Genomic DNA, 24,863 nt, shown 5'->3' with positions numbered 1-24,863 from the left:
ACACTGTAAAGTGAATTGACTGTATATTTGTGGGCGAACGCGGCAGCCAATTGCGCACAGCAATGTCCCACAGACAGTCGTAGATTGAAAATGACCAATTTATTATTGTTTTTGGTTTTAAAGGGATTTAGAGGCGTGTGGAGTAAAGAAACTTGCCCAAGGTTTCGCCCTGCCTGGAATTGAACTCGGGTCTCTCGCTTGCAAAGCGAGTGCTCTAACCACTGAGCTACAGGATTCCACCTGAGCTACAGGACTCCACAATGCCCACCCGACGTGAAAGACTTTATATCAATGCAATTTGTTGTTGTTTAGCATTTGCAACTTGCTAGTCCTGTGCCTTTTGGCACAGAACATGAGGTCAAAATTCTGATCAGCCTTATGCAGCAATTATTGACACCACTTGCTACCTCCACAGGTCCATTAAAATACTCATTGATTTTATCTCTGCAGTTAACAACAACAACAAGATTCCATTTATAGAGTGCCTTTCACGTCGGGAGGACGTCCCAAGGTGCTGTACAGTTGGGTCAGGACCCGAGCAGGGGGGAAATGGTCAGGGTGAGGGAAGGAAGGGAGCGAGGAGGGGGTAGAGAGTCGAGAGGGGAGCTGAAGGCACGGTCAAAGAGAAAGGTCTTGAGACCGGCCTTGAAGGAGGAAAGGGAGGAGGCGGCGAAGGCACTGGGGGATAGAATTCCAGAGCCTAGGGGCTGAGAGGCTGAAGGCCCGGCCACCGATGGTAGGGTGGTTGGGGCGGGGGATGTGGAGCAGACCGGGGCCAGAGGAACGGAGGGTACGGGCAGTTAAAATATTCATTGCAGATCACATTTAGATATTTAAATTTAAGAAGAATCTGTTATTGTTGTTTTCTTAAGTTATGGAAGTCATGATACAGGTAATGTGGATACTTGATACAAAATTACCAGCAAACTCATTTTTTTTAATAAGGTAGTTTGATGCAGGAAAGATCTGTATCAAAGTAAGTGAAATCAGATAATAATAAAATAAGAACCCTTGTATTTCATATTGCACCTTTCATGTTGTTTGAATGTCTGTAAGTGCTTCAAAGGATGTACTGTAATGTGCAGTGATTTGAGTATTTTATAGGCGAACCATCAATGTTGTAATTCCATTGTCATAGATGCATGTAGGTGCACATTTGTATATCATGTCTAGTTATTTAATCTTTTTAATACGAAATTATTAAGTCACTTATAACATGAGACAAACATTTAATATCCTTTTGATGAAAATCTGGTCCTAGTATTTCTTCTTGCATTATTTGTTTCTGTCTGAGATCTCCCTACATTTTCTTTGTTCACTATTTTCTCAATATATTCTCTGAGTGCTTCCTCATTACACTTTGACAAAGACTGGATCATCTCATTCCTCTTCATCACTTCTGTTGCTTACCCATCTCAAGCGAAATAGCCTCAACGTTCACCCACACTCAGTATTAAATGTGAAACTGCTCCACAACCAATACAACAAGTTGCATTTTTATAGCGGACTTTAGAGCACTTAACAGGAACGGGGTCCTCTATGTAATGATGGTTGAGCAGAAGGGGCGAGAAGAGCAGTGGAATAGGAGGAAATCAAAGATAGGGAAGTGCTAGGATGTAAAGGGATTTGTAGGTGAGGACCTTGACATCAATCTAATGTTGTACAGTGGACCGTGGCAAGGATGGCTGATGGACATGCAGAGTGTGGTGCGGGTTGTGTAGTATTCGATGATTTGAAGTTGACAGATGGTGTAGCTGGGGAGACCGTTGGAGAGTGTATTTAGAGAATCTAGGCAGGTAGTATAGTTAAGGGTTTCTGCAACATTTGGCATGAGTTTGGGATCAATGAAGCATCCAGGGTCTGCTCCTAAATCATTACAACAAAAACAACTTGGAGTTATATAGCGCCCTCCACGCCGGACGACATCTCAGAGCGCTTCACAATAACGGATCCCGGGGCCGAACCAGGGAGAGGGGGAGGAAGGTGACCAAAGGCACCGTCGAAAAGAAAGGTCTTCAGTAGAGACCTGAAAACAGGAAGAGAGGGGGAGAGGCAAAGGGAGTGAGGAAGGAAGTTCCAGAGCCTCGGGGCATAGTGGCTGAAGGCACGGCCGCCGAGGGTGGAGCGGAGGACTCGGGGAACAAGGAGGAGGCCAGACTCGGAGGAACGAAGGCAACGGGCACTGTTTTGAGGAAAGAGGAGGTCAGAGAGGTAGGGGGGTGCAGAGGAGTGGAGGGATTTCAAGACAAGGCTGAGGATCTTGAAGTCGATCCTCTCTGGGACAGGTAGCCAGCGCAGTCTGGCAAGGACTGGGGTAATCGGGGAGCGAGTTTGGTGCGGGTGAGAATGCGGGCGGCAGAGTTTTGAATAATCTGGATTTTGTGGACGGTAGTGGAGGGGAGGTCGGCGTTAGAATAGTCCAGCCGAGAGGTGACAGAGGCATAGACCAGGGTTTCAAGGGCTTTTGGAGAGAGGTACTGGCGGAGATGGGCAATGCGTTGGAGGTGGAAGAAGGCGGTGCTGGTGAGGGACCGGATGTGGGGGAGGAAGGATAATTGGGGGTTGAACTTGACGCCTAGGTTGCGTTTGGGTTCGGAGAATTTTAAGGGGATGTCGGGTAGATGGAGGAGGTGAAAACCATGAGATTTTAGATATTGAGAAGAGCCAAAGAGTATGGCTTCCGTCTTGTCAACGTTCAGCTGAAGGAAGTTTGCGCTCATCCAGCTCCTGAGGTCTGACAGGCAGACTGACAGAACATCAGGGGACTGAGGGTCGCAAAGAGGTGGTAAAATAGAGTTGGGTATCATCCGCATACATATCAGAAATACTAGGGGGCCAAGGAAGGATCCTTGGGGTACCCCACAGGTGAGAGCGGGAGGAGAAGCCATTTGTGCAGATGTACTGCTGGAGGTTTGTGACGTAGGACTCGAACCAGGCAAGTGCGGTCCCACTGAGGTGGATGATGGAGGAAAGTCGGTGGAGGAGGATACAGAATGCGGCAGAGAGGTCCAGGAGGATAAGGAGGCAGAGGGAGCCCTGGTCACAGATAGAGAGGATGTCGTTTGTGACTTTCACAAGCACAGTCTCTATACTGTGGGCAGGGCGGAAACCAGACCGGAGGGGTTCGAAGAGGGAGTGGGAGGAGAGGTGTGCGAAAAGTTGATTGGCAACAACACATTCTAGGACTTTTGCGAGGAAGGGCAGATTAGAAATAGGGCGGTAGTGGTTGGGGTTTGAGGGATCTAGGGAAGGTTTTTTGAGGAGGGATGTGATAACAGCGGTTTTGAGGGGGTCAGGGACTGATCCGGAGGAGAGGGACTGGTTGATGATGTCAGCTAGTAGTGGGCAGAGGAGGGGGAGCTGGGTGACCAGCAAGTTGGTGGGGAGGGGGTTGAGGCAGCAGGTGGTGGGTTTCATAGAGGTGATGGTGGGTGAGAGGGAGGAGGGAAAGATGGGGAGGAAGGAATGTAGGACAGGGATGGTGGTAGGAGGTAGGAGCAGATGATGGGGAGAGTGAGGGGACAGAGAGGGCGTGGTGGTGGGTGACAAGAGGCAGGTGGATCAGGCTAAATGGCAGATGTTAAGTATTTTAGAAGAGAAGAAGTCCATGACTTTCTCGCACTTTGCATTTGATATGAAGATTGAGAAGGCCTGAGGGGGGGGCACTGAGGAGGTAGTGGGTGGTGGAAAAAAGGATTTTAGGGTTGTATTTAGCCTCTAAGATGATGTTGGAGTAGAAGGCCGTTTTTGCAGATGTCAAAGAACGACGTTAGCTGTGGAGATGCTCGAGCCACAGTTGGCGGTGAACTGTCAGGCCAGTTTTCCGCCATCTGCACTCGAGCTGCCGGGTTTGGGTTTTTTGGCGGCGGAGATGGTTGTTGTACCAGGGGGATTGGGTAGGTTTGGAGATAGTCCTGGATTTTAGGGGGACGAGGGAGTTGAAGGTGGAGGAGAGGCGATCATTGAGCAGCTGAATGGCTGCTTCAGGATCTCCGCAGGTGGAAGGCCAGAGGGATAGGATGTTTGATGATGTGAAGGCCTTTGTGAGGGTCTCAGGGGGTAAGCTTTTTCAATTAGCCATTAAAAGCATAAATTAACTCTCTCTCAGTCTGCAGAGGAAGCAGGAGACGGCCAATGACGGGATCAGAGAGCAGTAAAAACACTCAAGCCTGGCATATATAGAAAAAACAGTGGAAAAAACACAGTTCCAGAAGAATAACTTAACAGCAGCTGAGCACTGGAACTATGGTATTTTCTCCTGGACTGTCATATGAGCAGGGAAGATCAATTGTTTAAAAAATCCAATGGAATCATGAAATCAGGGACAGTCTGGTAACAATCTGATAAGAGGTCTATTTGTTATTGAGGTGACAAATATGTAAGGAGAAAGAGTTCAAAGAATGATGGACACTTCTGCTCAATTCTAAAGAAGGTTGAGGGGCGATATGATTATGGTCTTTAAGATTCTGAAGGGAATACATAATGTAGACCACGATAAGCAGTTTTATCTTATACTGAAGAGTACAACCAGAAGACACAGCCTGCAACTGAAGGGAGGTAAATTCAGAACAAATCTACGGAAACACTACTTCATTGAGCGAGTAGTAAACTTATGGAACAGGCTTCCTCGGGAGACAGTGAAAGCAGAAAATGCTTTTCCGAACCGGATTACTGAAACGGCCACAGAGGGCGCCTCCGCAGTATTCCAGGGCACTGCTGATGACAGCACAGCCAGCCAAGCTCATCGGCAGGATCTGGAAGGGCAGACCAGTGACTGTCTGGGCAGGGAGTCATCCCGGCTCCTGTTAGCCCTGCAAGCCAAAGCCCTAATGGGTAGGATGGCCATATCTGAAAGTAGCAGGGAAAGCTTGCGAGACAGCACTATCAATGGCAAACTATGCGGTTTTAGCTGGTTAGACTCCCAACAGTATCCCAACGAACACGCTGGGAGTCCCCAAGCCTTGAGCCTGCCAACCTGTGCCTAATACTTTCTGGAATTAGGTAAGCAAGAAGCAAGGAGGGAGAGAGTGTGCTTTCCATTTCAACGATCTATCTCTGGGATTTCCATGTGTAGGTGGGATGCATGAAATTCTCAGCTTGGTTTGGATACTCTTAAGCACGGTGATGGGTTTCCGCGTGTGTCAGACTCCCGGCTGACAAAAAAAATCTTAATACACATATTTGTACAGTGTATGCATGTGTAATTTGACCTTTTCACGCATTTGTTGGTAAAATAGTAAGACGAATAACAGCATATGCTGTGTTTTTTGATTGTTGTGTGTGCTTTACTTACTTGGTTACTGCTTATTGGTTGCCTGCTGTAATGGTGTGTAACATGGGTGAAAATGCTGGATTTCAGCACAATGGAAACACCAGCAATATTGTATGGAGAGGAGTTGCTGTCAATCTTAATCAGAATAACTGCTCCAGGCCAACAGAAGAAAGCAAGCCCAGGCAGTGTCATGGCAAAGGGCAAACAGCATCCAACTGTGTTCTGGATGGGGAGCAGAGGCGGGTCTGGCACATCTCACAAAAGAAATATAGAGAGAAGACTGCAAAGTTTCACACTGAATAATGGTGGATGTTTAAGTAAATATACATATGGAGTACATTTCCCTGTATTGTGTGAGTGTATGTAAGGAGTTTTCTACTAACATTAGTGCTTGTTGCTAAAATGTGTCTGTAGCTACACTTATAGCAAGCCACTGATTTCTATTGGACAACACTGTGCCAAAGAATACTGATACTAATGGCAGGAATTCATAACCATGTCTCATGGAGGCACAAATAAAACTCCAAGGTCAGGTATCAGCACTTACACTGGCCAACAATACCCCCAATAAAATTCGTCACTCACTTCATAGCTATTTATGGGACACAGCTGTGCGCAAATTGGCTGCCACATTTTCCAACAAAATATACAATCACTGCACTTCACAGTAAAATCCTGTGAAGCGCTTTGAGACATTTTGATGACGTGATAAGGGGCTATATCAAATGCAAGGATCATTACCCTCCGACAAATATGATAGAAGCAGCAACATAACCATTATAGAAAAGCAAACAGATCAGAACAAGTAAATATATATTTTTTAAAAGATTCAATAGTTAGGTCCCTCCATTTGCTTAGTGAGTTTATCTTGTCAGGAAGTGAATCATAATGTCACCGAGAAAGTTTCAGATTCTACCCTTGGTCTGAATGAATGGTTTTTAATGGATCTCAGTAAGGGTGTTAGTAGGGAGTTTTACGATTGGCCTCAATGCTCCAGTTTAGGGAGGGAAAATAATCACAATTGGAGCTGTGGTTTGTGAATATCATTAGTTTTGGTCCTTATACTGCCTTAACCAACAAGGTGCCACCGTGCATTCCTTCACCTATAATTACTTCCACAAAAAACACTGCAGTCTGCATATCAGTGCAAAAAAAAATTCTCAAAGCTCCCAGATGACGCATTATATGAATTACTTTGTCGATCAATACATTACCATTATGAGTGAGCAGCCTTTTCTAGTTCAGTTCTTTAGATAATTGCTTACACACTTCCAAAGAAATGCAAAGCCAATCAGACTAATCTACTGTCAAGTTACATCTTCTCACTGCAGTCAGGAGGAATCCTGTCACCACTCTTGTGGTTTGAAAATAAAAATAGTACAAGCTTGATTTATCTTTTCTTAAAACATAGAAATAATAGAATAGGTAGCAGCTTGGCTCAGTGATGCATCAAACTTAACCTCTGAGCCAGTCAATCAAGCAAAAATCAGCTTACCTGCAGGTACTTTTGCACCAAGTATAATAAATAGGGGTACAAGGTGTTTTAACAGTATAATAAATAGTAATAATCAATATAAAGAGATGAAACAGATGAAATCTTCACACCTCAAGTTCAACATTAGAAAATCCAACACAATAGATTGGAACAATTCTTCGGATCATATCAAATGTTTTTTGCCCAAATTCCAGAGTGACCTTCCAAAAAAGGACTTGACAACCTTGATATATGTTTCAATAATGCTCATCAATTATGGTACATTACAGGAGGGAATAAGCAAGGAGGTATCTTTTAAAAGTTACAAATATTAGCACTGACATCAATCATTTGGTTGTCAGATCAATTGACTTCCAGGCTAACTATCTGAGAGTCAAAATAACAAAACTGAAAGTGTGACATCTCTTTGAGTCGTTTTGGAAACTTGACTATGGGCAATTCACACTGAAAATAATCAAAGTCACAAAAGGATGAAAGGTGCAGTGCCATTCTCTGAGCACCACAAATCTGAGGCACATCTGACATTCTTCCAAGGAATGTAAATATGAAATCTAGATCCATATTTGGGCTAAAATAAGAGTATGAAAGGCATGGCAAGCATTTCACAGCAAATATTCTTGCACGGGTGACAGGATATTGCACGTTCCTTTGTTTTTGATTAAACAAAATAGTGCAGCACTTTGCTGCATTGTGATCTGTCACATCTCAAATTTTATAGACAAAGCTTGTGCAATAAGTATCAGCTTTTGTTCAGTTGGGAGCACTCTCGCCTGTGAATCAGAAGAAGTTTGCAGAAACTTCCTGGTAACTGCCATCCACCTAGCAAGGACTTAAACCAGCACTTGTTGGATATTTAATGACTAACTGGTTACAATTTTCCTTCAGTTGGTCTTTTGTGGCAATCTTGGTAGTCTGGTTCGTGAGCCAATTAGATCTGCCTTATTCCAGGGCACTGCTGATGTAAAGTTCTCTCATGTGAGAACAGGAAATTGCTTGTTGGATCTGGAGGCCACAAACTGGACTTACAGCACACATTTCTTAAAGGACAACATCCCTAGTCTCTCATCCCCTTGACATGCCAAAAGTAGGATCACATAAAAATATTGTATTAATACCCAAGGTAATCAGCTCGCTGAAGAACAGGAACAAAGAATCAAATCTGCCAATGGAACTTCTAGCAACAACTTGCATTTATATAGCTTCATTTATGCATGGTAGTGTTTTGGAGCGCTTATACAATATAAACTAATTTAACACATCTATAATAAATATTAAAAGGAAGCATCTCCAAAAGAAACATCTGGTTCTCTACTGGTTGAGGTTTAGGATTGTTATATCGAACAGAACCCAAGACTCAATTTCAAACTATCTTAAATCAAGCAAATACCATTCATTTGTAGGAATGTCCCAAATGAGTACATTTATTCTTTTTATATAGGAATGGAGAAGACAACTGATGGAAAAACCTATCTGAACACCCCCCACCCCAAACATTTTTCTATCTTTCATATCCCTTACTTGATTATTTTGCCAAAGAATTTTCTAATTTACTCTTGTATTTGCTGACACAATCCACTTCCATTGTCTTCTTGGGTAAAATGCTCCACATTCTAAGTAACGCTAAATAGTGTGCTTATCTTCCCTCTCCTGTGCTCAACTCTACAGTTTGTGATTAGGTTAAACATATTAAAGGTATCAAATGGAACACAATCCCAATTTGAGAAACGTCCGTGGGCCGCATAAGCAATAGTTTTGTGTTTCCCTTCCAGAAACATAATATTTACACAGCACCATTTTCATGTTGTTAGGATGTCTCAAAGCCCTTTACACTGCTGGCTGGGCACCGGAGCTGGGAGCCAGGGAGATGAGGAGGGGAAAAGATGACCAAAAGGGCGGTCAAAGAGTTAGGTCTTGACGTGTCTTGAAAGAGAGGAGGGAGCGAGCTGGATGAAATCATCCGCCGATTTGAACTACACTGGTTTGAAAGACCAAAATAGTCTGTAACATAAGATCAGGCATAATTAGAAAAAAGGCCTCAGAAATACTAATACAACATTTTTAAAAGTTAGATCATTTTTAAGAGGCACTGAGACTTTCTAATTGCAAACATGCAGAATAAACAGGCTCAGACAGAACAAGCAGGAATGGGAAAGGCTGTAGTTTCTCAGCTCTTTACTCAGCTCTTCAGGTGCAATACTGGAAATGGTGGCTGCAAGAACAGAGATACATACCCCATGATGTCCCAGGAACATCATCTAGCTCTATTAAAGAGCTGATTGTGTGACCAGCTCTTTACCATTAAATAAAATTATACTGGCAATCTCCACACATGCCCCTTAAAATAACAATGCTGATTCTTCATTTTGCAGCAATTTATAGCAATAGGCAGTGGCAAGTACAAACTGAGCTTCACTCTGCACAGCACTATACTATATGAAAAGATATGAATCCAATGAAAAATGGCTTTCATGCTACGAGAAACAAATCAAGAGTGATTTTCAGGTCTTGGTTGCACATCATGGATTTTGTCACTTAAATGCATACTAACAGGCCAGTTAAATTTACCTACATCCCTCCAATTCTTTTTGTGAAAAATGAGTCTTAATGAAAGTGATATACAGAATCCAGAGTTACCATAGTATACAAAGGACAATACGTGCCTCTGAAAAAGCCAAATCTAAGACATGTATCAATTGAATGGATAACAGTTTGGCAGTGACACACCCGTGATGGGATAGTGTACATGATGAAATCCAAAACATAAGAATTAAGGGTTTATTTATTGTTCGCTGCAAATTAATATGTTCATTAGAAAAAAAGAAAGAAAGAATATTATACATCATTGTCTCAAATCATTTTATAGTATCACTGGCACAGTCATTTTGTGTAAGAATATTAACTTATTTAAGCAATCAAAGAATGTGAAATGATGCAATTGGTAATGTGAGAATTAATTGAAGATGCTATTGAAAATCCCACACTAGGGGGAAAACAAGAAATCTCTGGGTTGGTTTTAAGGCCTTAGCGAGCAATCATTGTTAAGATCCAAAAACCCTACAAAATCAGTACAGACAGAGGTCAGCATGAGTTACAAGCTGTTTTGCTCTAAATGCATGATGACTGGAATGCAGCAGCCTGTACATCTTGCCCTTTCTGGTCACACAGATGTGTCAGCTGAGCTTAGTTTGGTAGGATCCTCTGGGTCAAAATGTTGTAGGGTCAAACCTCACGTCAGGACTTGAGCTCATCATCTCACTTGATACCTCTGTTTGCCTGGGCAGGTAGACATTAAATATCCAATGAAACTTTCAAATAGAACAGAAAATTTCTCCTCAAGAAGTCTCCAGATGAATTGATTAGTCACCTCATGCCATGTAAGCTTACAATAAAAGCCCATACAGATGACAAATTACATGAAGTATTCTGAATGATAAAACAGCATAAAAATGCTGGGGCAGTAAAAAAAACCCGAAGCATTAACACCAAGCACAGATGCACCCAAACAAAGAATGAACCAATAACGTTATCCTGTGTGAAGAGCTCGATATAAATGGAAGTTGTTGTCGTCATCATTGTTGTAACCTAATTTGCTTGCGAATGTAGATGTCAAAAGAGTTTGGTTACAATTTTTAAGAATTCAGTCAATAATTTTCCACAAGAACACTAGTTTGTAAAACTGAACAATATTTGATAGGCACTTCTACAAAGCTAACATATACCAGCTAACCTTGTTTTGAGCCCTCTAATAAAGAATGTCAAGGGTTCCAATGATGGTAAATAAATAATGCATGTGCATTGCTCTGTACCATCAGTATCAGAGTTTGAACAGAGGCATGAGCAATGAAGACAGGAGATAAAGGATGAAAATATACAGATTCTCCAAGAGTCTGGACAAAATGGATCGGAAGGGGTCAAACATCAAGAAAGTTGTGGTTTACTGAAATTAAAGAGATACACTTACTGATCAACTGTAAAGCTATCAGAGGCAGTAGAATTGTAATTCCTCACAATTGCCTCAAGGAAACATTAAAGAAAATTCATGTAGGATATCATGATGTTGTGAAATACAAGCAAATGGCCCGCTAGATCATGTATTGGCTAAGACTGAACCAGAATACAAAAATCTAATGAAAGAGTCTGCTTTGATTCCCACTTTTTAGCATAAGACCATGCCAGCAATATGGCTGACATCTCTGACTACAAATGTTATAGTTATTATTAGAATATTATTCTAATTACCCAGAACTTCGATCTACAACAAATCCTGAAAGTAAATTAGTCATTTGTGTATTGAATAGTACACCAGACATTAGATCTGGTTATGAAAGCGTAAAATTATTTAAAATAATTAAATAATGGCCTATTATACCCAGATCAAATAACTGACAAATGATACTCAGGAACATTAGCAGCAGGTCCATTGGTAAAGGAGGCGAGATATATTTATTAATTTAGTGGAACACATCGCTTTGAGACGTCCTGACATGCGATAAGGCACTTATCAAATGGAAGGATTATTATTATAGTTGTGCTAAGTTGCACATGGGTTTTACATTGCGAAAACAGAAAGTTCAGAGCCAGCTTGTAAATAGAGAAGCACACCAAATATCAGTGAACCAAATATTCAGGACTTCATTTGATATCAACTGAAAATCTATCGCAATACAAAAAATACAAGCAACCAGCATGAGACTGAGTCAGACTCCATAAAATCAAAGCAACCAGCTGAGTCTAAAGCTACGGCAACTCTACAGCTAATGCAACTGCGGAAGTTGTCATATAATGACATGAAAAATAAAGAAATCAGCATAGTGCACAGACTTTAACATGATAACAATTTGTATTTATATAGCACCCTTCATATGGATAAGAGTTTCAGCGGGCTTAACTAACCCTTATGTTTAACCCAACTATGTAGGTTGATTAATTGTTTTCACTTAGTATTTTTACAACTTTTTTTTCTTCTCTCTTTTCCCATTTTAATTTCCTCCCTTTATCCATTCTCTCCCGAATGCAACATTAGTAGGATCAGCTCCTCTTACCCTTCTGGGGTAAGAGTAACCATGGTAGCAGAAATGCTCAAGTACCTCACCCAAATAGGAATTTCTTAAGTGTGAGTAGCGAGTGATAATGGTTTATTTCAGCCTTGGAGTATCTCATACCAGAGCCTGATCTCATCCTCATTTGTCATCTACACATGTAAACTTCTAGCAAGAGTCACAGGAATGCACATAGTAACCTTGGCTACTTTCATAATTACAACAACAACTTGCACTTATTTTTATTTTATACCCTTGACGCAGGAATAGTCTTAGAGCTCTGAAAGTCATGTTTCTCTGACAGTTGTAAGGTTTTAACGAACAAACAAGCTTATGCAGACTCAATCAGGTTTCTAATGCGCACATGTTAACAGTACAAAAAAAACCTACAATCCACTAACAATTTGTACAAAACAATCAGTCTCTCCCAGTAAGACAACAAAGGAAGGCTATTGTGGGAAAATAAAGCCATTTACTCTGTGCATTACAGAGTGTTCTTCTGAGACTGGGGTTAAGATACACGATTATGGCAGAACACATGGAGACTGAACTCTGAATCCAACTGGTAGATACTGCGTACCTGGAACTCAGAGTGCTTGATGCAGACACTTGGAGCAAACACAAAAGAACATTGCAGTCGCCAGGCATAACAGAAATGTTAAAAAATATATAAAAGTATGGCTGAGGATGGGAATTCTAACTAATAAAAGTGGGAGAGGCAAGGAAAGCACAGCATGTCCAGCATATTTTTGATCCAATCTTATGTGTATACAGAACATTCAGAGTTGACAAGTGTTCTACTATACAATCATTTGAAAAAAATAATTAAGATCTATTTCAACATTTTCCTTCCTCTGCAAATGGTTTCATTTTAATTTCAAGGCTCATTCGGCATTGGGCAAAAACGTACACATCACATCATAGTTACTTTAACAGTGCACTGTTAAAATCATTACAATAATAATAATCCTTGATATAGCGCCTTATCACATCTTCGAGATGTCTTAAAGCGCTTCACTTCCATGATTTCATTTCCATGATTGAATGGCGGGGCAGGCTCGAAGGGCCGAATGGTCTACTCCTGCTCCTACATGTTATGGTTATGTTCACAAAATATACAAGTGAATTGACTGTGTATTTTGTGGGCGAAACGTGGCAGCCAATTGCGTACAGCAGTGTCCCACAAATAGTCAATGACAAAAACCCTTCCATTTTTAAATGGTTATAATCTAAAAATAATTGATTCCTGCACAAAATCATTTTGAAATACTTATTGGATCCTGCTTTATAAAATGCAGTGAAAAATATTCGTGACCCTATCAGCCCCATTCTTGCCCAACTCCACTGGCTTCCCATCACACAGAGGATACAGTTCAAGATCCTGGTCCTCACCTTCAAAGCCCTCCACGATATTTTTCCTCCTTACCTCTCCAACCTCCTAACCCCCTACCACTCTGTTCGCTCCCTCCACTCAGCGGGCTCCAGCCTGCTTCACGTCCACCGCCTTACTCGCCCCATTATTGGCGGGCGGGCATTCCGCCACTCTGCACCCACCCTGTGGAACTCCATTCTGCAATCCCTCCATCTTACCCCCTCCCTACCATCAAGACCCACCTCAAGACCCTCATCTTCAACTGTGTGTTCGATCACCCTGCTTCCCTCCCTGCCCTCCCTCCCTCCTTCCCCACCCCTCAGCTCGGGTCCGTAACTCTGTCTGTCCAGCGCTTGGGACGTCCTCCCGATGTGAAAGGTGCTTTACAAATGTTACTTTGCTGCTGCTGTTCTAACAATAAAATTTGAAGCTGGAATTAAGAGTTAAGGCACAGTACACCGGAAAATTTACCAAATTATGGTCAGTTTCCTCTTCCTACGTATTTTATTAGAACCTTTATGGAACCACTTACAGAATTTATATAAAATTATATTTATAATTTCAACTGACCTGAATACTCTTTTGGGAATATTAATCAAAATAATTTTGCAGCAACCTTGAATGTGATATTAGTAAGCAGAACTTTTAGACGGTTTCAAAGAGGATCGTTAAAAGCACACGAAAAAGTGTTGTGAGCTGCTGCGCTGTTTAATATTAGATCTGTTCACACTGCCTTATGGCTCCACTTTAAATAAATTTGAAAACCTTATCTGTTGCAGAGTAAGAGAATGCTTCATGCAAATCAGACAGTTAAAATTAATGAAACGATTTTTAAAAATGTAATCAATTTGTGGTGATCTGATGAAAACCTCAAATCACTATTTTGGCATCTGTACTGCTAGGAATTTTGAAACACAAGTTTAGTAAAGCAAGATTTAAAAAAAATTGGATTGGAATTTCCATTGGAAATCTGATTTGTAAAGATCAAACCTTTCATTTAAATAATGCTTCTAGCAAGATAATTTTATCCCTCACATAACCACTATATATTCAACCAGCAAAGCTCCAACTATAACTTCCTGTCATGAGAAGATGCAATCATCTTTATACCCAGTTTACCGGATGCTATTGCAACATTTAAATCTTCAAACACATGAAGGGAGAACTAAATGCAGAAGACATTACACTAAGGTGAGCAGTAAAAGAAAATAGTCACAGGTCAAAACTAATATATAAACTACAAGACATGCAGATTACAAGCCAGCCAAAGTCTATTCAGCTATGAAAATGTAAGATGAGCTCTCTGTGCTCTACACGTAGCCAAGACAAAGGAAAAGGTAAAAAAAAATACGAGCACAACGTTGTGTACAAGTATCTAATGGAAAAAGGAAGGTTTAAAAACAATGCACTAAAACGAAAAGGGTATGGCAATTTTAGGCAGGAAGAGGGTGTTTAGCTGTTGACCTCTGACCTGTTAGTTGATCTTCGCCAGCATCTTTACTAGCAGGAGTTTGGGCGGTGAATATGTATGGAGTTGTAAGCTGAGTCACTAGCAGTGCAGCTAGGCAAAGGGAGACAGCATGCGTAAGAGAGTAAGTTCCCTCCTTGTGATGCCCTATTCAAGCTGATAAAGGCTCATCTACAGGCTTCTTAAGTGAAAATATTCACAAAGCCTATTTAAAAGGGGCATCGTTGTCATGGTGAAACTTCATTGGATAAACACAAATCCTGAACAGGCAAGAAGAGCCTGCATCATAACAAAAACCATCATAATGTTCAATGTGGAGCGGAAGCAGATAAGAGTCTGGCATTAAGAAACAACTAATTGCTTCATTGCAATCTTCTTGTGTGCAACAGTGGATTCAGTAGCAATCACTTGGAAGAGTAAAATCCTTACAAAACCACCATAAAATCAGCCCAACACGTTTGTGAGGTGATGCGATGGTGTCATCACGGCACCTCCTGTTTATGAACAGGGGAGAGTTGCCTTGCAAGATTTTCTTCCAAGACAACATTGCCCTTTTTAAACCTAAGGCAAAATCTAATTCTGGATATGCGTAAGCAGTGCCCCAGCAAGTGCAATACATACGACTTGGAGAGCAGCTACTCCAGATGGTCAGGCTAGCTAGGGCAGGGATGCATTTATTCGTTCTTAATATACTCAACTCCCTGGAGAGCATTTACATTGAAAAATTTGAAGTAAATTTATCCTGTAAAGATGTCAGTATCCCACAGTATCAAAGTGAAATAAAAATGGAAAACCAGGACTTCACAAGGCCAAAACCCATAACAATGTTAAGACAAGGTCAATCGTATAAGGGACTGTTATTTTGCTGACTGGAGCACTGAATCAAGTTAGTCAGATGTGGAATTGTACTAAATTGTGCATTGTTCCAGCACATTTGTTTCATTTTGTTGAAAAGCTTTTTTTTAGTATAAAAACACAAAAGCATATGAATTGCACATAAAAAAAAGCTCACCAAAAAGTAAAACATTTTTTAGACGAAGCACATAAAAGCGGCATTTAAAATTCAAGATTAAATCCAAGAGTGATTTAAGATTCATTTCTGGGGTAAACACCGCATATGCTTAAAATATATTTCAATACAAATTAGTGACATTCACACAACAACAACAACAACAACAACAAGATTCCATTTATAGAGCGCCTTTCACGTCAGGAGGACGTCCCAAGGCGCTGCACAGTTGGGTCATGACCCGAGCAGGGGGGAAATGGTCAGGGTGAGGGGAGGGAAGGGAGGGAGAGAGGAGGGGGAAATGGTCAGGGTGAGGGGAGGGAAGGGAGGGAGCGAGGAGGGGGTAGAGAGTCGAGAGGGGAGCTGAAGGCACGGTCAAAGAGAAAGGTTTTGAGACCGGCCTTGAAGGAGGAAAGGGAGGAAGCAAGGCGAAGGCACTGGGGGATGGAGTTCCAGAGCCTCGGGGCTGAGAGGCTGAAGGCCCGACCACCGATAGTAGGGCGGTTGGGGCGGGGGACGTGGAGCAGACCGGAGCCAGAGGAACGGAGGGTACGGGCAGGTAGGTAGGGGATAGTAGGTTGGAGAGGTAGGAGGGAGCAAGGCCGTGAATGGCCTTGTAGGTGAGGATGAGGATCTTGAAATCAATCCTCTGGGGGATGGGGAGCCAGTGGAGGCGAGCGAGGGTGGGAGTGATGTGGTCCCGAAGCCTGGTGCGGGACAGTACACGAGCTGCAGAGTTCTGAATGACCTTTACACAATCTTTACACACACTAGATAAAGCTTTGAACAACAATTCAAGCTTTCCCCAATAAAAGCTTCAATCTCCTTTTCCCAATATTAAGATGCCAGCTGTCCAATAGCAAACAGATGCTTTAGAGCACAAATAGCGCAAAATAATCTGCTTTTAATTTTTGCTAAAATTCAGTCTACCAACAAAGTAGTATCCTTTTGAATGAGTGATAAATAAAAGTAGCACTCCCATTATAAGATAAGAGCTAGTCAGAGCACTTTTCCGACATTGTTACAGGCCCCAGTAAATGTGCTCTGTTATAGAAATGTCATATTAAATTAGCTTAAAAAGGCTTAATAAAAAAGTTCTTTTTCTGTGAAAGCATTACTCCTACCTTTTGTTGCAATCCTTACACACTGTGTCTTCGTCTCCTGTAAATGAAAACAAAGAGAGCCCTTAAAATAACTCCATACAATCACAGCTAGAGTCAAGAGCGGGGGGAAATCAATTCAGACAGAAATAAAAAAATGTGATGAAGCCACTGGAAAGTCAAGATATGTAACTTTATGTAATATTTTGTACCCCCTTTTATTACAATTAAGCTGAGGTATGAATTTGAGATAGTAGTTTATCAATGATTCAAAATAATGCCAGGATCAAGCAATCCTGTTTGTATGGTGCACAGTTATTACAGCTAAAAGCCATCCCAATCCACCAATAGACTAATCCTGATTGTCAATATGCATGTTTCAGGTACGTTTGTGGCTTTTTTTGTTATTTCCCACAGAACCATTCAACATACGCAAAGTCAATTTTGTTTTATTCTCACTTGGTGCATACTTCTCAAGTTCATTTATAAGTTTGGTTATTTTCAGAGCTTTAACAGTCAAGAAGACAGAATATTTTGTCTTTCTTTGGGCCAGATTCATACTCAAATCCCAAGAAAAATTAATGAATCTTTCAAATTGTTCATTTTCACCATAATCTCACGAGCACCAAAGTGAAAAAAAACATGCGTCTATATATACAGGATAGATATACCCAAGGACAAGTACATGTGTTGGGAGGAAAGAGAACAAAGTGATAAACACTATTATAGTGCGGTCTTCTCTGAATCATGTATACAAACCCAGCAGATATCAATACAAGAACCAAGCAAACTTCCCGCTTCTTCTCTCTGATAATATGACCTCTATTTTCGGAGAGAAATTAATTGGATAGGCTCTAATCTATTTTATGATGGACTTGAAACTGGAATGTATAACCACATCAAAATCAAACACACCACAAAACGCCTCAAACATATCAAGCAGTGTTTAGCTCCATAAACAGTCATTTTTGACAGGAATTGGGAATTTAGTAGTTTTAAATACAATGGAGTCAAATTAGTGAGTCAGACTTGATATAACTAACTGCAACTACATCACTCACATCTTGTAAACACAATCGTCTCAATTTAGCTCAGAAGCTTTGCACTTGCCATTCTTCCTGCCAAATAACATGCGTTGAATCAGTTCCAAGAAATGTTTCACATTTTTTCGACAAGAAATTAATCTCATGGAAACACTTTCATGTAGTTGCAGCTTTCATTAAATTCAATAACAATCCAATATTTTAATAAGCCACAGTTAATTTGCAAACCTCCAGTGTATTGATATCACTAGGCTTATTTAGCATATTGTAGCTAACACACCATAGGGAAAGAGGATAAAATACTAGACAACAACAAGTTACACCATATAATGTCTTTGATTGCTGGAATGTCTCAAACTACTTTACAAAGACCGAATGGAAGCCCGGGGTGGGAAGTAGCTTGGAAGGGGGAAAGAAGTGGCCCAAAAAGCACAGTCGAAGAAATAGGTCTTTGGAATTTGAAAGCAGAGGGAAGAGGCCAGACAATCAACAATCAACTTGCACTTATATCGTGCCTTCCACACAGGGTAGCGTATCAGAGCGCTTAACAGTGGCAGAGCTTGACCCTGGAGCCGGGGTGTGTGGCGGTGACCGTAAGCATGGTCGAAAAGACGACCAGAAGCGCAGGATGGTGGATTGGGCAGTGAGGAGGTGGGAGAGGTAGGGAGGTGCCAGCGAGTGAATGGATTTGAACACGAGAGTGAGGTTATTGAAGTCGATCGTTTCAGTGATGGGGAGCCAGTGGAGCCTGGCCAGAACTGGTGAGATGTGGGTACAGAGTTTGGTCCGGGTCAGTATGTGGGCGACAGGTGTTCTGAATGAGCTGGATCTTTTGAATAGTGGAGCTGGGAAGTCCGGTGAGGAGTGCATTTGAGTAATCAGATATTGTTGAAAGTTGCAGAGGAAGGGGGCAAAGTGTGGAAGGATCTCCAGCTTACGGTGGGCACAAGAAATGATGTAGACCGGGGAGAATAAAATCACAGGAGATTGAAGAGATACGATGGAGCAAACCTGCAAAAGCATTTGAGGACAAGGACGAGGATCTTAAAAGTGAATCTGCCAAAGGGCAGGGAATAAGTGGAGCCGGGGAAAGCATAAGAACTGTGGCGTTCAACATGACCTGGAGTTTGTGGAGAGTTTGGGGCTGCATTGCTGGGGAAGGTGGGGAGGCCTTGAGATGACACAAAGTGGAATTGAGAACCCAGGTGGAGGACTTGAAGGATAGTTGAGGGTAGACCAAAATGCCAAAGTTTAACAAAGACTCTGAGATTTTGTCAGTATGGTTGTGGGCTACCTTGCTTGGTGAAAAATACTTTCTGCTGTGCCATTGCAAAAATCATACACCCACCATCATGTTTTAATGAATTCCAAGTGAAAACACTGTTTAAAAATTTACATGAACTTTATCTGTTCAATTTTTTTTTCTGGTTCAAGGCATAATCGAATGACACGCACAAAAAAAGTCTTGTTCCACATCAGCAATGGCAGCTTTTGTATCTCAGGTGCTTCAGCTTTAACCTTCTGCCACAAATACCAAGGATTTTTTTCAGCTAAATAAGAGCTTTCTTTTGAATGACTGCAGGAGAATTCAAACAATTAGAGACACTCACAAATTATAGCAAGTGGCAGCAGAGAAAGTGGAAGCCAAGATTTTAAGCACCACTGAAGAGAAATTCACCTTTTCAACGCTGCTCACAGCCTGGAAGTGTATGTGATATCCTTTTCTGGGGGCCAGGGGAGGATTCCAAAACCCATTATACGTTTTATTGTCGCCGACTGTGAAGGGAGTTGGTTCAAAGATTCCGCTGGGAGGAAGCTCTGCAGCATAATAATACGGTGACCCTCTCGCTGCAGTGGCTTGATAGGTGACTGGAACCTGGAAACAGTCTGCTGAACCGGCCTCCCTTCTTGATCTGCGTGAATTCACCTCTTCAACCACAATTTGGTAGACACTATGAAAGAGAGAAAGAGCGTCATGTCACAATGATCTACCCACATACAGAGCAAGTCTATTTTATATTTTTTATATAAAATTTATTTTATTACTGTGACTAGCCCTTAGCGTCAAAGCAGTTTTAGATCAAATGAGCAATTTTTTATATCAAAAATTATTTCTGAAGCTTAGGATCGCACAATTCCACCAAAACCCATAACCCTCAAAATCTGAGAACAATAAATGAACCCCCTCCTCATCTGAAGGCAATGTGAGAGTTGTGAACAATGACTTTTAATGATTTTACTTCCTCTGATTCTATGCATACTAAAAAATACTGTGCATTATAATGTTACAAAATCAATCAGATGAAACTTTTAAGCACTTTCCTTAGTAACACACTGCCTTCCCTATACACAAATGCCCACTGGCACTCTATAGTACCAATTATCCAACATCCTCTATTTGAGGAAGATTATTAGTCACAAAAAAATGTTTGCAAAGGAAATGCTACTTTTAAAAAATCTAATAAAATGCAAAAACATGCAAAGACGGTATGAGAAAAACTAGTCCTTCTTGGTTTGGGACAATAACATTTATCATATAAAACTGTATAAACCATATAAAAAACAATTTGATCAATCTACACTGCTTTGCACTTTGTTACTGCAGCCAGTAAGTATGAATGCAGCAGTTTATCATTGCAGCCGGGACATGTGCCTGTGGTGATGGGGCTACAAAACTACTCTTACTGCAATTCAATGTATCTTGACCCATCGCCACTTGCACACTTACCGGCAAGCATTGGAATCGCAGTGAATTGCAAGAAATGAAGTTCTGCGCATGCAGTGACAGATCAAGACTAGCTTTCCCACAAGTCAATACAGCCGACGGTAAGTGCGCTTGGGTCATAGGGTCAGGACGTTATTTCCCGCAATTCAATGCAGCCGGGACGTGTGGAAGTTATGGAGGATAGCCGGCGGTGTTACAAGTTAGGAGGTGATTAATACGAGTAGTGCAAAGAAATGCAACTGTTTTTGATAGGAAACTAAATGGGACTCTAGTGCATGTGGAGTCCTGTAGCTCAGAGGTTGGAGAACTCGCCTTGCAAGCGAGACACCTGGGTTCAATTCCCGGCAGGGCGAAACCTTGGGCAAATTTCTCGACGTCTCAAAGCGCTTCACAGAATATGCTGTAAAGTGAATTGACTGTATATTTATGGGCAAAACGCGGCAGCCAATTGTGCACAGAAGCGTCCCACAAACAGTCGTGGATTGAAAATGACCAATTTATTATTGTTTTGTTTGCTCTAACGATCCTCATTACCCTTAATATTGAGCCTCACCTTTGATGTAGCACCTTTTCACATCTCAAAAGCACTTCACATGATTTATTGTAAATGGAGTGACACTGGGAGAAACTAACTTCCTTTTTTGAATAGCACTATGGGATCTTTAAAGTCCATCTAAGCAGATAGTGTAACGTCTCATCCAAAGGATGGATCTCATTTGGAAATTGTAGTTAGTATTTGGACTGAACAAACCATAATTTCAGAACTCAACCTCAGTGTACCACATTTACAGTAGCACTATTTGGAAGTTATATAAATATTAGGAACTCCATGAGCTCCAAACTGACAATATCATCAGCAACTTACATTTATACAGCACACTTTACACAATGAATAGTTTCAAAGTGCTTTACAGAATGAGTTTCATCAGAATGGAAGTGAATGTTATAGAGAAAACATAGCAGCAAATTCCTACATAAACTGAATAGCTGATTAAAGAAACATTTTGTGAAGGATGAGGAACCCATATAGTAATTATACTTGCATTTGATATAACTCATCACGTCGTCCAGAGGTCTCAAAGCACTTTGCAAGATTTACTGTAAACTGGTGTCACTGTATGTATTTTGTGGACAAATGCAGCAGTCAATTTGCGCACAGTGTTGTCTCACAAGCAGCCGTGGAGCGAGTAACTAATTTTATTTGGGAATTTTTGGCCAGAAAACCCAGAAAAAAACTCCCTTCTCTTGTTGAATAACACCATGATCTTTTTTGTCCATCTGGACAGTAAGGCAGGCAGGACCTCAATTTAATGTCTCAGCTGAAGGACTCTACTTTAGCTTTGTATTCAATTCCCCCACCCCCACCACTCCTGGCTTGTACCCAGCAACTGCCAATATGGATCCCTGGCTTGTGAAGATATCAAGTGAACTCAGCCTTGTCAATGTTTTGCTTAAAGCTCAAAAAACTATAGCATTTGTAATGCAAATAGCAGTTAAAGTTGAAGCTGCAACAAACAGGATGATAAACTGAAATAACTGTAGACATTTCTGCAACTTGTAGGCAAATCATGTAATGAGCACTTTAAGCTTTTTTCGAGTGGGACCTAGTTAAATACATTAGTTCAGATATACAAAGAGATGCATTGCTGACATTACAAATAATCCCAGTCAATTGCTTTTTGCAGTAAAATGACAAGTCACAATAAACATAACTGAAATGTACTTTTTGTACAAATTTTACATTTAACTTCCTTGTGCATAGTAACCAGCAATGAAGGCTTCCATTTCCAGTAACGATCTACCTTTATTCGGGCAAATTCAACGCCAATACTGTGCTTACGAATGGCACCATAATATGAACTGCCACAAGGGCCAAGAGAATCACTGCTGGCAGCAGTAATCCACAGTTGTCATCTAACTGGAGACAGAATGTGGTAAGACACATATCCACTTCATGACCTTGACAGTACATCCATCTTTGCTTGGAGCCTTCCAGATCTAAAATATAAGCGACATACCATAATGCGGGCACAGATGGACACAAATCTGTCCATTCCACTGAAATTGACTGCTTCGCTGTTATACAGTTCTAAATGATGAAATATCGCAAGTTACTGAAGCAGATGGCATACTATTACAGCAAGGAAAGAATGTAATTACTCTCACTTGCTCTTTCTGAATATGGAGGAATGCAACCACGTTTCACAAAGCAAAGCAATATTAAAACACTCAAACCCAAACTTTCCAATAAGAGCATTGATCAATCTTTATAGCTAAAGTCATACTCAAATATAATACGGTGTATTATTCAAACCAGATGTGGGTGCACGGTGTGTGCTAAAGTGAAAAAAAAGACTCAAGTCACAAGAGAGGTTCGGATGAAACCAGCCTTTCAGCTTGTTTGATAGGATCCTTCCATTATAGCATCATGCTGCTCCTTAAATGGGTCCAATCCCTCAGGTTAAATAAATATTTCCTGGTTTGTGTCTCAATATTCCCTTTGGGACCCTAAACCTGTATCCTCTTGTTCTGACCTTCACCTACCCGAAAGTATTGATCTGAATTTACTTTCTCAATTCCATTAAAAACCTCATAAACTTCCTACCATCGGTATTTTGTTGACATTACAATATCAATTTCAATGTAGATATTGAAAAATTAGCTGACTCAGTTCTTGGCCCAATAATTTGGGATCTAATATTTGCACTTAATTTGAAAGCTGGTTCTTCTTAAGAACTACTGAAATCTAATTTTCAAATCAAGACATAATTGAAGAACTTTCCATAATTCTGCAGATTTTATTTTTTTAGAATAGGTGAAGTTTTGGGCATCAGACCCTGGGCTGAAAAGGCTTAGGTTCAGATCTCTGTTGCTAATTGCTTCCATTAATCCCACTTTTGAGAGCAAGTATTTTGAGCCTTAAACTGGCAGCCGGAGAAAGGCTTCCTTCTTGCACTGCTTGTATGGGAATGACTTTGATAGGATCCTTGGAAATGCCTGGGGGCTCAGTTACCCTGGCCTCCTGAACAAGAGCTTACATCAATATCTTACAAAAACAAAAAAGCAAAAGCAACCATTTTGACAACATAAACATTTATTCACTCTGACCGTCTCAGAGAAACTGACAAAACCAAAAGAACTGTCAACCAATTTCTCTCAAATACTCACAATCTCGTTTTGATTTAAAAAATTACATTGTGACATCAGTTTTAACAAGCTGGCACCCAAAGTCAAGAACCGTGTCTACAAAGTGAAGAATTCAGACTACATTAATAGCCGCTTGAAAATACTCAAGTTGACAAATTGCCCCTCATTAATTCTTTGATAAGACGACAAGCAATTGTCATTCAAAATTAATGTTACATTAAATACAGCGTAAACCTCAAAGATGTACCAAATAATATTTAATAGCTACTACATAATTTCTAATGGGGGCACTTGTGCAAGAGGAGGTCAAATGTTTTGTATTCATCAACGATTTTGTCTCTCTATTTGCCCTAGTCCTTCCAATTTCCTAATAATTTGTATGAAATGTAGAGCATGATAACTGACTCATTGCTTTGGAGAACCAAACTTATCGCTCAAATCAGTTTTTCAACAACAAATTCTTTCAGTCTTTTACTCAACAAAATCAGTTGAGGAAGCAAAATGCAATCATAATAGCAGAGAAAATAAATTTAAATAGAGACGACATGTGAAGGATTTGAGCCCTGAATGTACAAAATCCCTGAAGACCCCACTCTCATTAACTGTAGGTCTATTCTGTAGACTTTGCCCATCCAAGTAAACAAACCTCTTGACAGCAATGTCAAATGTATATAGCTGGAAAATAAAGTACTATATTAGCAGTCGGCAGCTTGCCAATCTAATGAATAAACAGTTTGCTGCTTCAAAACGTACCTGATTGGAGCACCTTTAGCCTGTGCTGGTCTCAGCAGCACAGTGATTGTTGTTGCTGTTTCATTCAGAGTTGCATCTTCATAGTCGGGCAGGGTTGGTGCTATTGAAATTTATTAAAAACACATTTTAATTGTGAAAAGGTTTTAAAAAAACTTTTCAAATCAAAAAGTTAACATTCTTCCTAAAATGAAACATACATGAGGTAACTTTAATATACTGGTTATCACTAATTATGATAAAGGACAGCCATAACTTTCATTTTGTTAAAATTCCCAGTGGTTTTCTTTGAAAACCTCTGGACTCAAAAGTATGTGCTTAAATCTGGTTTGTAACATTGGTGGGGGGAGGAATTGCAGGTGGGGGGTTGATGAAGCCTCAGGATGCTAAGGCAATAAGACCCCATTGCCAGGGTCAGTGGCTTTGGGAGAGGTGATGGAACC

General features: G+C 40.8%; 1 protein-coding gene across 9 annotated transcripts in view; it reads right to left on the bottom strand.

Moving 5' to 3' along the window:
- Positions 1-24,863, bottom strand: part of ptprk (protein tyrosine phosphatase receptor type K) — a 367,918-nt gene that overhangs the window by 74,887 nt on the left and 268,168 nt on the right. For all 9 annotated transcript variants that reach the window (XM_042333764.1, XM_042333766.1, XM_042333765.1 and 6 more), the window contains exons 11-13: positions 24,424-24,523; positions 19,477-19,750; positions 16,780-16,816 (exon numbers count right to left, since the gene is read on the bottom strand). In XM_042333764.1, the coding sequence (XP_042189698.1) occupies positions 16,780-16,816; positions 19,477-19,750; positions 24,424-24,523 (411 nt within the window). The remainder of the gene's footprint in view (positions 1-16,779; positions 16,817-19,476; positions 19,751-24,423; positions 24,524-24,863) is intronic.

The sequence above is a fragment of the Callorhinchus milii genome, unplaced genomic scaffold (assembly GCF_018977255.1).
Source record: "Callorhinchus milii isolate IMCB2004 unplaced genomic scaffold, IMCB_Cmil_1.0 Scaffold3, whole genome shotgun sequence".
Lineage (NCBI taxonomy): Eukaryota > Metazoa > Chordata > Chondrichthyes > Chimaeriformes > Callorhinchidae > Callorhinchus > Callorhinchus milii.
This window is presented reverse-complemented; position numbering and strand designations above follow the sequence as displayed.